Source organism: Schistocerca gregaria, chromosome 2, assembly GCF_023897955.1.
Source record: "Schistocerca gregaria isolate iqSchGreg1 chromosome 2, iqSchGreg1.2, whole genome shotgun sequence".
Classification (NCBI taxonomy): Eukaryota; Metazoa; Arthropoda; class Insecta; order Orthoptera; family Acrididae; genus Schistocerca; species Schistocerca gregaria.
The window spans coordinates 1,015,243,787-1,015,258,149 of NC_064921.1; the positions used below are offsets into that span (position 1 = coordinate 1,015,243,787).

Here is a 14,363-nt window from a genome sequence, read left to right on the forward strand (position 1 = left end):
CACACGTCGCTGCACTTAGCCAGCCCACAGGACACTGTGCGCCGAGACGTCACAGGTGGCGACCCCGCGTGTTGCAGAAGAGCTGCTCGCTGTCGGGCGCCGTGTGCGGCGCTGACGGCGTGACGTACCGGTCCGAGTGCGAGGCGCTGGCGGCGCGCGCGCCCGTCGACTATGTGGGCCGCTGCTCGGGCTGCCGGGATCCGCACAGGTGTCCGCCACTGGCCAGGCAGGACTGCCAACCGCTGCGGCCGCCCGGCGCCTGCTGCCCTGTCTGCGCAGGAGCCCTCATCCTCCTCTACAGCCGCAAACAGGTCTCTTTCTCTCTCATTTACCCTTACACTGCGATACCAGATTCGATACAATATCTAATTTCGATGTGAATACCTAAATTTTTAACGCTGCCTCAGCCATATCGACATGAAAGTATCGGTAAGACAGTATCGCAGGCAGGGTATTAATTATATATATTTTTAACTTTGAGGTTTGCCGATGACAATTTAATTCTGTCAGAGATAGCAAAGGACTTGGAAGAGCAGTTGAACGGAATGGACAGTGTCTTGAAAGGGTGATGTAAGATGAACATGTACAAAAGAAAAACGAGGATAATGGAATGTATTCGAATTAATTCGGGTGATGCTGAGGGAATTAGATTAGCAAATGACACACTTAAGGAAGTGAAGGAGTTTTGCTATTTGGGGAGCAAAATAACTGATGATGGTCGAAGTTGAGAGGGTATAAAATGTAGACTGGCAATGGCAAGGAAAGCGTTTCTGAAGAAGAGAAATTTGTTAACATCGAGTACAGATATAAGTGTCAGGAAGTCGTTTCTTAAAGTATTTGTATGGAGTGTAACTATGTATGGAAGTGAAACGTGGACGATAAATAGTTTGGACAAGAAAAGGATAGAAGCTTTCGAAATGTGGTGCTACAGAAGAATGCTGAAGATTAGATGGGTAGATCACATAACTAATGGGGAAGTATTGAATAGGATTGGCGAGAAGAGATGTTTGTGGCACAACTTGACCAGAAGAAGGGATCGGTTGGTATGACATGTTCTGAGGCATCAAGGGATCACCAATTTAGTGTTGGAGGGCAGAGTGGAGGGTAAAAATCGTTGAGGGAGACCAAGAGATGACTACACTACGCAGATTCAGAAGGATTAGTTTGCAGTAGGTACTGGGAGGTGAAGAAGCTTGCACAGGATAGGGTAGAATGTAGAGCTGCATCGAACCAGTCTCAGGACTGAAGACCACAACAACAACAATATATTTTTAATTTTTCTTGAACACAAAATGAGGGTTACTCAGGATACAAGGCGAACTTTAGAATTTATATGTTTTCACTAACCAACTTCAGTTTAAAATCGGTTACGAAAGAAGCAATAAAATCACGAAGTACAGCCCCATAAAATATTGCTTATCACGCTTTTAATGCGACGCCCAGCACTGTCTGAAAATTTAAGTTTCTTTCTTGCTACAAACAAAATACTTTTGGAGGATGCACAGTGTCTGCTCATTCAATAGATTGGTTACAAACCAGTATAGTGCCATGTTTCGTTTAATTATGTGTATTATCATTGACAGTGAAACACGAAGAATGACAAACACTCTAGCATCGACAGAGTGGCACTTCTGTATTTGTTTCGGTTGCAAACAAGTTCGCCAGGCAACATATTAGCCACCCCTTTAAAAGAGCATATTGGTCGCGTGAGAGCGTTGTAGATGACGTGTAACTAGTACCGTGCAGCGCTGGGACTCCCCACTGCTGACGTGACCTTCAAGTGGTCTGAATTTCTGGTTCTACGAAATCAGTGCAGTAAGATGGTTCACCATACAGGAGACACAGAATGGCAGCACGTAGATTTCGTTTTTAGAAGTACCTGTTATCTCACATTGAAAAAAAAAATTGCCTGATTTGTTCCTCTATCAAACGAGATTGTCCAGTGTGCCTACATGGAGTGGAGTCCCACGAGCAGCAATGTAATACGGCTTACAACTAAGTGACAAAACACGTGGGATAGCTCTTAATATCAAGTCGGACCTCCTTTTGTCTCCCATTGCACAGAGATTCGACGTCGCATGGACTCAACAAGTCGTTCGAAGTCTCCTGCAGAAATATTGAGCCACGCTTCCTCTATAGCCGTCCATAATTGCGAAAGTGTACCGAGTGCTGGATTTTGTGCATGAAATGACCTCTCGATTATGTCCCATAACTGTTGGCTGGATTCATGTCGGACGATCATGGCTGCCAAATGATTTGACGGCATTGTCCAGAATACTCTTAATACCACTCACCAACACTTGTTGCCCCGTTACATGGCGTATTGTTACCCACAAAAATTCCATCGTTGTTGGGTGCAAATGGTCTCAAAGTAGCCGAATATAACCATTTCTAGTCAAAGATCGGTTCAGTAGGACCAGAGGACCCTCTCCGCTCCATGTAAGCACAGCCCACATCACTATGTAGCCATCACCAGTTTTCAAAGTGCCTTAATGACAACTGGGGCCCACACCTTCATGGTGTCTGGGCCACACCCGAACCGTACCATCAGCTCTTAGCAACTGAAATCGGGATACATCTGACCAAGGCACGGTTTTCCAGTCGTATAAGGTCTAACCGATATGGTCACGATCCCAAGAGATGCGCTGCAGATGATGTCGTGCTGTTAGCAAAGGCAATCGTGTTGGTTGTCTGCTGCCGTAGCCCATGAAAGCCAAATATCGCCGCACTGTCCTAACGGATACGTCGACCTACATCCCACATCTTTGACGTTATTTCAAGCAACTGATAAACTCTTCATGACAGGACCTCATAGTCAAGTAGAAATTTTGGAGAACATCATATTTGCTGTTGACAAAACTAGATCTTCTCACCGTAGATATACAGTAACATCAGACGAGTGTGAAGATCTGTACACTGTGAAATGCTGGGAATTACGTGATATGTTACCAATGTTAACATAATTCACGTAAATCGCTACAAATCAAAGTTCTGACAAACAGTTTGCAAGTAAACAAGAGTGCAAACTTTCGCTCCAACGGCCTTAGTTTACTGTATTTCCACAGTTAGAAGGCCTATTTTTGACGATGATGTTTACGTGTCGGGGGATTTTAGAACCTAAAATGTGCTGAAGCACAATCTTTTGCAGTACCACTTGAAAATTGCCCAAAGGCCGAAACTGCAACCGTGAAATTAATAATTTCTATATACAATGGCGAGTATTACGTCATTTAAAAAAATTCGAGCAATGTTGTTTGTCTGTTAAAGCTGACAACTGTACGCAAACGCCACTGCTCTCGGTCATTAAGTGAAGGCCGTCAGCCAGTGCGTTGTCCGTAGTGAGAGGTAATGGCCGAAATGTGGTACTCTCGCCACACTCTTGACACTGTGAATATCGGAATACTGAATTCCCTAACTATTTCCGAAACGTAATGTCCCATGTGTCTGGCTTCAACCAGCATTCCGCGGCCAAAGTCTGTTAGTATATGAAAAGCGCAGCGGGAATAGCAATAAAAAAAAAGAAGCTGCAGTATTGGAGAAAAGCAGAGCACGTAATCTGTCTACCGAGAAAATGTCAGAAAACAGCGCTGAGTTCATAGTGTACAGAGCAGTTGCCAGGTGAAAGTGGCTGATTAGTTTTTGTTGTATCGTAATTTAAAGTTCTTTTTTTGTATTTTGTGCCTGGTGACGTGAAGTTGAACTGTTTATTAGACAAACAGTTAAGCTCGTATTTAGTTTTGTAAGTAATATCGCAGTTCTTGAAAAGCGATCAGCAATGGAAAAGTTAATCACAAATGCAACATTACACTGAGTACTGCAACGCTTATGGCGAGAAACCAGTCTGTTCTGTTAAATATAAGAAAACTGTCCTGTTATCAATGATATAAACAGTACGACTGAGGGAAAAACGTGAAATATAAATACCGACAAAAATTCCCTGTCGGAAAAGTATGTCACTGTTGAAATGCTAATTGGTTCAAATGGCTCTGAGCACTATGGGACTCAACTGCTGTGGTCATTAGTCCCCTAGAACGTAGAACTACTTAAACCTAACTAACCTAAGGACATCACACACTCATGCCAGAGGCAGGATTCGAACCTGCGACCGTAGCAGCAACGCGGCTCCGGACTGCAGCGCCTAGAACCGCACGCCCACCGCAGCCGGCAAATGCTAATTGCATCACATGTAAATTATAAATGGCCCATCTGTTTACACAGTGAATAAATGCTGTGCTGCTGCTGCTATCTCCAAACTACTGTGGCTGCTTATGCTATGATAGTTAAAAATAAAAATTCAAAATACTAGCGAAGCGATGTGCAATGCATGCTTTAAACTATAGGGGCATCGACAAAATTTCTTTGCTAACAAATCTCATTGCTGCAGTGATGATTGTCATTTAAATTTATGTTACTGAGAAACTCCGGAAAGCAAAATTGTATATGTGAACCTTGAAATAAAGAGTCGATTGCTGAAATAAATGAACAATGAAGTAACTGTATTAACAAAAATCAAAATCATTAAGACAAAATATTTTAACACTTGTAATATTAAAAATTCACCTTAATAATGGAAAAACCTGAACGAATCCTCTTTACTTTCTTACAAACAGATATGACATCCATCTTTGAAGAAAAATCAGTGAATCACACATTTTTACATTAATATAAAGAAATCTACAGTTCTAGATCCCTGACCAAATAAATTACTTCCATTTTGTTGTCTCGGCAAATGCGCTACTATACTACCTTTTGAAGTCCTCTGACTGAATTTAGAAAATCTCTATCCATAAAGGAAGAAAATTATTTCTGGAACACAGCATAACATAAAAAGGTCTTACTCCATCACAAGGTACAACTCCACTCCTCCTTCTCTCTCTCTCTCTCTCTCTCTCTCTCTCTCTCTCTCTCTCTCTCTCCCTCTCTCCCTCCTTCCTCGTCCCTCAAAGATTTCACTCCATCATTAGCAAAGGTTCTACTAACAGTCTTTCGCGGCGCAACATCTTTGGCATAGATGTTGCCCGCTATAACACAGACTCTATTGAGGCTTTATTTTTCAGCGTGAAATCCAAAATATTACCATAATTACAATATCACCACCTCAACGGTGTTCGCTAGCTCAACAAATGAAAAGATGGCAGGAGCAGTTCCCGAAGCGATTGTAAGGGTCAAGAGACCAATACTTGTAAAGAAGAAGAAGATGATGATGATGATGATGATAATGATGATGATGACGTTCTTAGAAATTTTAAAGTGAAGTTTATTTGAAAGGATAACAGCACAGATCTTTTTATTCGTATGCTGGTGTTTCTGCGTAACACACATCCTAACGATACGTAGACCCGACCGCGCTCATATTAATAGTTACATGTATTCCACTTACACGCTTTTGCTACTGCTGTATTGGTTCTCCGAATTAGTATTTCGCGATACCGTTGTATGGGATAACTTTCACAACTGTTCGTACAATAATATTATCCACCGCTGGAAGCTACGGAGAGAATGACGATACTGTTTCGTACATTGATTTCATATCTAATTACGTACACCTTACACGAAAAAAACGAATCACTGAATAAAACTTTCTCGGTTTTCCAGACGTGTCAATTCGAATAAAATGCTCGAGCTGTCGATGGCCATCTCCGCCATCGTCGTCAGGAGTTCACTGACTGCCGGGGCTGTTACGGTCTGTCGCTTATATAGGCATGATGACATCATCATGCAAATGAGATGACTGACGGCACAGCCATGGGATCGCCACTGTCTCCAGCACTCGCAAATTTCTTCATGGAGCACTTTGAGGAGCAGGCTCTACAAACTGCGACATTACGGTCATCTTGCTTTTTACGACACGTTGATGACACCTTCTTGATTGGCCTCATGGTGAAGATACACTACAGCAGTTCGTCGATCTAATGAATAGTGTCCATCCCAACATTAAATTTACTGTCGAGGTGGAGAAGCATGGCAAGCTACCATTCTTGGATGTTTTGGTTGAGTGGAAGGTAGGAGGCCAGCTTGGTCACTCAGTGTACCGGAAACCAACACACACTGATCGGTATTTGAACGCCAATAGTTTCCACCATCCTGTACACAAGAAAGCTGCCCTGAACACGTTGGTTCATAGAGCCAAGATTATCTCTGACAACGACCACCTACAGTTTGAATTGCAGAACTTAAAATGTGTTTTCGAGGAAAATGGATACAGCAAAACAGACATCGCAAACGCTTTCAAGAGCCGCCCACGAAAGACAGCTGGAGAATCAGAAGAAGAGGCCAAACGGACTGTATTGCTGCCATACTGTGGAGCAACTAGCAGCAAGTTAGGACGTCTGCTGCAGAAACATGGGCTAAGACCAGTGTTACAGCCCGCCCCCAAGATACGAGATATGTTGCGCCCTGTTAAGGACGGCATTGCTCTTCGAGTGTCCGGTGTGTATGGTGTACCTTGTGAATGTGGCAGCATGTACATTGGACAGACAATTCGCACGGTTGCGGAGCGTTGTACTGAGCACAAGTGCCATATAAAACAAAGGGAGCTTGACAAGTCGGCCATAGCGGAGCATTGCCTAGAAAACGGACATAAGATACAGTTCGAAAATACAAAAGTGTCGGCTCATGCTTCTACATATTGGGACTCCGTTATAAAGGAAGAGGCCGAGATTCGCTTAAAAAACAACAATTTCAACGGAGACCACGGATACACACTCAGCAGGGCATGGGGACGGGCGTTGGACATCGAAAGAAAGCAGAGACAGATGCGCGACGCGGGAGCGGCAGTTTCAAACGTGGCGCCTTCCCCTGGCGCCCCCTGACGTCACCTGTGCTGCCATGAGCACGACTTACGCGCGCGCGCCACATTGGATCGATCTGATTGGCTGCTGATGATGTCATCATGCCTATATAAGTGAGAGACCTTAACAGCCCCGGCAGTCCTCTGCTGCGGGAGTAGTTTCTCCCGCAGCCTCTATGACGCTTTTGACGCAGCGTCCGCCCCCACGCGGCCGCTCCCATAGGCCAATCCTAAGCGTGAGGCCCCACTATAGTTCTAGAGGTCCACACAGGAACAGCAGCTTCGCTGCTTAGCCTGTCTCCCTCCTGGTAGATGTATCCAGAGAACTGCAGTGCCGTGCAGTGCAGTGCCCCGGCAGTCCCGCAGGCCGACCACGCGTTGGCCTGATCTGCTGCGGGAGTAGTTTATTCCGGTGCCCCTATGCGGCCGCTCACATAGGCCAATCCTAACAGTGAGGGAAACAATAGTTCTTGAGATCCACAAAGGAACAGCAGCTTCGCTGCTTAGCCTGTCTCACTCCTGGTAGATGTGACCAGAGATTTGCAGTGCAGTGCAGCCCCGGCAGTCAGTGAACTTCTGACGACGATGGTGGAGATGGCCATCGACAGCTCGAGCATTTCATTCGAATTGACGCGGCTGAAAAACCGATAACGTTTTATTCATGTATGCAGTCGCGAAAGACTCCGAGGACACAAAACGAATCACTATTCACCGTACCAACCGACATAATACTTTCATAAGCCATAATTGGCGGGTGACTGCTAGCGCTTGAGCATTGTTGAATGTAACACAAGACAATGCCCCTGCCCGATAAAAGCACACTCATCTCCTAAGGTTCCAGATAACTGATGCTGCGTAAGCGGTACGATTTACTTCGTCTTACTGCTTTCGACAGTAGCACTCCTCATAGGAGTTACGCAGTGCTATCGAAAAGTCCTCTCAGAAACGACTACGTTGCTTCTCCGGTGCGCTTATGTATCAGAACAGCGGAGGAAATACTCTTGATAGCTCTTTAGACAGACTCCAGCCACACAACTAAATATCGATTTATTATCAGCAGAGTCCAGATCTTATGTAATTACGTATTCTGTTCCTTTATATGTAGTAATGAGAAAAACTAAAATATGACGAATTACACTGAAAGGACTCTTATTTCAAAATTTTAAGTTACATATTTGATTTGCAAGACAATTCACACTACAGTGGATAATTTTACATGTGTTAATATTATTGCGGAATTACTGTACAGTTCCGTAAATCCCATACAGTTTCGTTAAACAGCAAGAACTGCAAAAAATTAAATTTTATTATTGTTTTTCTCATATTGTTGTCGATCGAGTTACACTCAAAGCTAAATTGTGCGAGTTCGATGCAGACAACAATGACAAGTTTTAAACGCTTCCCTCACTTGTTCTCAAACGCTTCGTAGTCAGTTTAGTTTAAGTAAATCATGGCAGCGCTTGCGTCTTAGTTGTTGTTAAAGCTGAAAACATGAATTTCCATTGAATGTGCTTTAAACACTGATTGTAAAATGGTCATCTACCACACCTGTGATAAACGTATACGATGTACGATGAAATCTCCAACAGAGCGACATTTCCGAATCAACTTACGTATTAGGAATTTCTTCATTGAAACAGGTTCTATTTACACATCTGTATCGACAGCCACCATCATATAGTGTCTTTTGCGTTGACTCAGGGAACATATCCTGGAACAAATTTCAGGTACCCAAATTTAAACATTTAATACAGAAATACGACAACCCCAATATTACCGACAAGTCTGTTCTGAAGAAGAGTTACGTGGATTCCTGTTATATTGATATATTAGAAAAACTCAGGGCTGACATTGGCAAATCACATACTTAGGATTCTGCTGATGAGACGACGAATTCTGTAGAACGATTCATCGCTAATGTAATTATGGGCAAGTTGGACTCTGAGACTCCATCTACAACATACTTAATTTATTGAAAATCCTTGGCGGTAACAAATGGTTCAACAGTTCATTAATGATGGACTAAAGGACTACAGAGAAAGTTTTACTCATATATACAGATGGAGCTCAGTTCATTTTCAAAAGGTATAGAAATCGCTTACATATTTTATACAAACTTATTGCATGTTACGTATACGGCTCACTCAGCATTCAACAGTTCCAACTTGCCCAGTTCAGTTTCATACATCTAGAGTTACTTTATTTCGCTTCCTGACTGTATCAAGAAACTGGAAGCTTCACTTATGCTTCTCCAGGAGGCTTTGGGAATATCAGAAGATGTAGTTTGTAAGGTCAGAGATGTATCAGGTGAATAGGGTTGTGTGGTTCCCAGAAAACTGCAATCTGTGCCGAATAACTAAATTGGATACTCAAATCATGTTATTTTGTCTCACTTATCTTATGGTGAAATTGTACAGGCCTCTAAGAATATTATTTCTAGCACAATAAATGTGCACCGTTGACTTGTGAAGTTGAGCGACCTTTTGACACTTATAAAAACACTAGTTAAGCGCCACCTGCTTCCCTCGCGTAAATTAAATGATCTTCACATTTTTTTTACTTTAATGTAACTTTTACGTTGTTTACAAATCACAACATCTTCTAATCTTTTCGCACTAATTGAGACCATAGAAGTATATCTTTTTCCGAATGTACTTCTGACCGAAAAACTGTTATTGTAACTTGACTCCAAGGTTTTTATTAATCAGCCCTTTTTCGTTCTTGAGGCTATATTTCGATGGAAATTTTCATCCCCTAACACATATCTGTTTATATCTAACCAATAAGTGAATTACCAATTTCACAGATTTACCTTGAAAAATTTTTGAATGTAACCAATTATTTTCTTAAAAATTTTCATGACCTATTTCACTACCTTTGGAGTTGAATTTCAAAACACAGTGAAACACGTATTTTTTTAATTTCTAACCGAGAAGTCTAACAACAGATTTCTAACATGTAGCTTTAAAAATGCTTCCACAGTGAGCGATTTTATAAAACATTTGATCATCTATTTCACTCCTTAAGGACTGAATTTCCAAAAACACAGGAATACAAATTCTCTTACCTGTACTCCAGAAGTCAAATACCAATTTTAATAGCTGTATCTTTAAAATGATTTAGTGGTTCTTTAATAATGTTTTTGTAAAATTGCACCCACTATTTCACCCGTATAGGGGCTAAATTTCCAAAAAAGCTGAAACTCCGTTTTCATTAGTTCTGACCCAGAAACCGAATACCAATTTTCGTAGGTTTAGCTTCAAACTTGCCTTAATAGCGACATATTCGGAAAAAAATTCATTCCCTATTTCATACCTTTGGGTGCGGAATCCCTTCTTAAACGACGTCTACAGGATAAGATCAACATCCTCTCCAAATTTGTACCCCTGGTGGTTTGGCTGGGAGATGATGAGTGTATCATTCAGAACATTGCCTTATATATACACGGTGTACATTAATGAAACCAACAAATTGCAGGGACAGATTCCTGACTCGAACTGGAGAAGAAAGGTCCTGTGAACATGAAATGGACGATGTGCACGCAACGACAACAGATCGTCCCTGCAAACAGTACAGAGCTCCACTGCATTCATGTCACAAAAGATGTTCAAAATATTCTCCATCAGGTGACAGAGAAGCTATTGTATTGCGGAATACATATAATGGTACATTGGATTGCACCTTGTTGGCGCGATCCTCACGCCCTGATCTTCTAGTAGAGCCCGTCTCAGTATCCTGTGGAACCCGGCCCTCCAAATCTGGTGTACCCATAGTTCGCCGCCTCCCTCCAGGTTGGTCTGTCTGAAAGGACAAATGATCACACAGTCGCCCAGAAAAAGGCTTGAAATATTGCGTGATGTCTTTGGTGTCCCTGAGGGTACTTGATTTGGTACAGCCGTGGTGCTCCTATATTGTTTGCATCTGCTTGGCCGTATGCAGACACCATCTCGAGCTGCTGCCGACGTGAATGTCGGATCACTCTGCTGCTTACACAGCCTGCAACACACAAGAAACACACGAAGCGGAGTGAGAGGAGGAGTCATTCCACCGTGGCAACGATGCACTCCCGGACAGATGTTCATAGGACTTTTTTTCTCCATTTTCTATCAAGAATCCGTTCGTGAAATTTGATAGTTTTATTAATGTTTACCTTGTACGTATAGATACTGTCAGACAGAAGACTGTGCGTGGCAACAGAATAGTATATTAACCGGGCATCCAGTTCCACTGTCACTTAAATACTTGAACAGGAGACATGAGACATATCTGCCTCATTCCTCTGTAGCGGAGGTAAAGTGATTAAGAATTCACCCAACCGCAGCTGCTAGGACCGAGCGTCCTGCCTGCCCGGCCGGCTAAAGGGAGGTACGCATTGTGCGTGTTGCCGGCGGGTGGCTGACAGCTCTACGTCCACTGCAGCTTAAGGCCTGTGTCGGCTGATCGTACGTTCCAGCACGCACAGGACCTATCTTCAATAACCCCTTTATAAAAGCCTTATTACACTGTGCCGTCACAGTGGCTGCAGCTTCTGATAACCACGAAAGAGAACATCAGACCTGCTCCATCCTCTCTGTTCCAAGTTTACCATGGGCAGAAATTAATTTATAAAACTAATGAGAACTTTTACATTTGTGATTAGAAAATTTTTTTACTTGAGATTTCCACTAACTATATATGTACCTGTAAACTATTAATATTTCATGAACATCGGCGACATACTTTTAAGGTATATACAATAAAGAGCCGAAGAAACTGGTACACCTGCCTAAAACCGTGAGGGCAACAGCGCGCACGCAGAAGTGGCGCAACACGAAGTGACATGGACTCGACTAATGGCTGGAGTAGTGCTTGAGGGAACTGACGCCATGAATCCTGAACAGTACGTTCCAAGGCATCCCAGATATGCTCAAAAATATTCATATCTGGGGAGTTTGTTGGCCAGAGGAAATGTTTAGACTCAGAAGAGTATTGCTGGAGCCACTCTGTAGCAACTCTGGACATATGGGGTGTCACATTGTCCTTCTGGAAATGCCCAAGTCCGTCGGAATACACAATGGACATGAACGGATGCAGGTGATCACACAGCATGCTTAAGTACGTGCCACCTGTCAGAGTCGTATCTAGATCTATCAGGGGTCCCATATCACTCCAACAGCACACGCCCCACACCATTATAGAGCCCCCACCAACTTGAACAGTCCCCTGCTGATATGCAGGGTCCATGGATTCATGAGATTGTCTCCATAGCTGTACACGTCCATCAGATCGATACAGTTTAAAATGAGTCACGTCCGGCCAGGAAACATTTTCCAGTCATTAACAGTACAATGTCGGTGTTGATGGGCTCAGGTGAAGCGTAAAGCTTTGTGTCGTGCAGTCATCGGGGGTAGATGAGTGAGCCTTCGGCTCTGAAAGCCCATATCGATGATTTTTCGTTGAATGTTTCACCGGTTGGCACTTGTTGATGGCCAAGCATTGAAATCAGCAGTAATTTGCGGAAGGGTTGCACTTGCGTCACGTTGAACGATGCTCTTCAGCCGTCGTTGGTCCCGTTCTTGCAGGATCTTCATCCGGCCGCAGCGATGTCGGAAATTTGATGTTTTACCAGATTCCTGATATTCACAGGACACTCGTGTAATAGTGTATGGGGAAAAATGGTTCAAATGGCTCTGAGCACTAAGGGACTCAACTTCTGAGATCATTAGTCCCCTAGAACATAGAACTAGTTAAACCTAAGGACATCAAACACATTCATTCCCGAGACAGGATTCGAACCTGCGACCGTAGCGGTCTCGCGGTTCCAGACTGCAGGGCCTAGAACCGCACGGCCACTTCGGCCGGCGTATGGGAAAATCTCCACTACATCGGTACCTCGGAAATGGTGTATCCCATCGCTCATGCGCCGACTATAACACCACGTTCAAAATTACTTCAGTCTTGATAACCTGGCATTGTAGTACAGTATCCGGTATAACAACTGCGCCAGATACTTGTTCTCTTGTGTAGGCGTTGCCGACCGCAGCAACGTATTGTGACTGTTAACATATTATGTATTTGAACACTCATACCTGTACCAGTTTCTTCGGCGCTTCAGTGTATATGCCCTTATGTGCCTGGGCGCTATACCTGCAGAGCATACGGGTATGGTCTTACCTGCGAAAAGGTTAACATTGATTGATCGACTAGCCTAACGGTGAGCTTATATCTTCTAGCAAAAAATAAATAAAATTTTAGATTTTACATGTAATTGCTTCATTACATATACATTTACATAATTCACCAATATTTTTTGCATATTCCTGTACATACACCACTGGCCATTAAAGCTCCTGCACCAAGAAGAAGTGCGGATGATAACGGGTATTCATTCGACAAATATATTATGCTAGAACTGACATGTGATTACATTTTCACGCACTTTGGGTGCATAGATCCGGAGAAATCAGTACCCAGAACAACTACCTCTAGCCGTAATAACGGCTTCGGTACGCTTGGGCATTGAGTCAAACAGAGCTTGCATGGCGTTTACAGGTACAGCTGCCCATGTAGCTTCAACACGATACCACAGTTCATCAAGAGTAGTGTCTGGCGTATTCTAATGAGCCAGTTACTTAGCCACCATTGACCAGACGTTTTCAGTTGGTAAGAGATCTGGAGAATGTGCTGGCCAGGGCAGCAGTCGCTCATTTTCTTCATCCAGAAAGGCTCGTACAGGGCCTGCAACATGCAGTCGTGCGTTATGCTGCTGAAACGTAGGGTTTCGCAGGGATCGAATGAAGGGTAGAGCAACGGGTCGTAACACATGTGAAACGTAACGTCCACTGTTTAAAGTGCCGTCAGTGTGAACAAGAGGTGAACGAGACGTGTAACCAATGGCACCCCATACCATCACACCGGGTGACACGCCAGTACGGCGCCGACGAATACACCCTTCCAATGTGCGTTCACCGCGATGTCGCCAAACGCGGATGCGACCATCATGATGCTGTAAACAGAAGCTGGATTCATCCGAAAAAAAATTGCGTTTTGCCATTTGTGCACCCAGGTTTGTCTTTGAGTGCGCCATCGCAGGGGCACCTGTCTGTCATGCAGCCTCAAGGGTAACCGCAGCCATGGTCTCCGAGCTGATAGTCCATGCTGTTGCAAACGTCGTCCAACTGTACGTGCAGATGGTTGTTGTCTTGCAATCGTCCCCATCTGTTACCTCATGGATCAAGACGTGGCTGCACGATCCGTTACAGCCATGCGGATAAGATGCCTGTCATTTCGACTGCTAGTGATACGAGGCCGTTAGGATCCAGCACGGCGTTCCGTATTACCCTTCTGAACCCACCGATTCCATATTCTTCTAACAGTCATTGGATCTCGACCAACGCGAGCAGCAATCGCGATAGGCTACAATCCGACCTATATCAAAGTCGGAAACGCATTTCTCCGCCTTACACGAGGCTTCACAACAACGATTCACCAGGCAACGCCAGTGAACTGCTGTTTGTGTATGAGAAATCGGTTGGGAAATTTCCTCATGTCAGCACGTTGTAGGTGTCGCCACCGGCGCCAACCTTGTATGAGT

At 43.7% G+C, this 14,363-nt stretch overlaps 1 protein-coding gene across 1 annotated transcript in view; it reads left to right on the top strand.

Annotated features, from left to right (window-relative positions):
• The window catches only part of LOC126335509 (reversion-inducing cysteine-rich protein with Kazal motifs-like), a 328,118-nt gene that overhangs the window by 310,002 nt on the left and 3,753 nt on the right, over positions 1-14,363 (top strand). Inside the window, exon 15 of the mRNA XM_049998864.1 lies at positions 78-311. Coding sequence (XP_049854821.1) covers positions 78-311 — 234 coding nt within the window. The remainder of the gene's footprint in view (positions 1-77; positions 312-14,363) is intronic.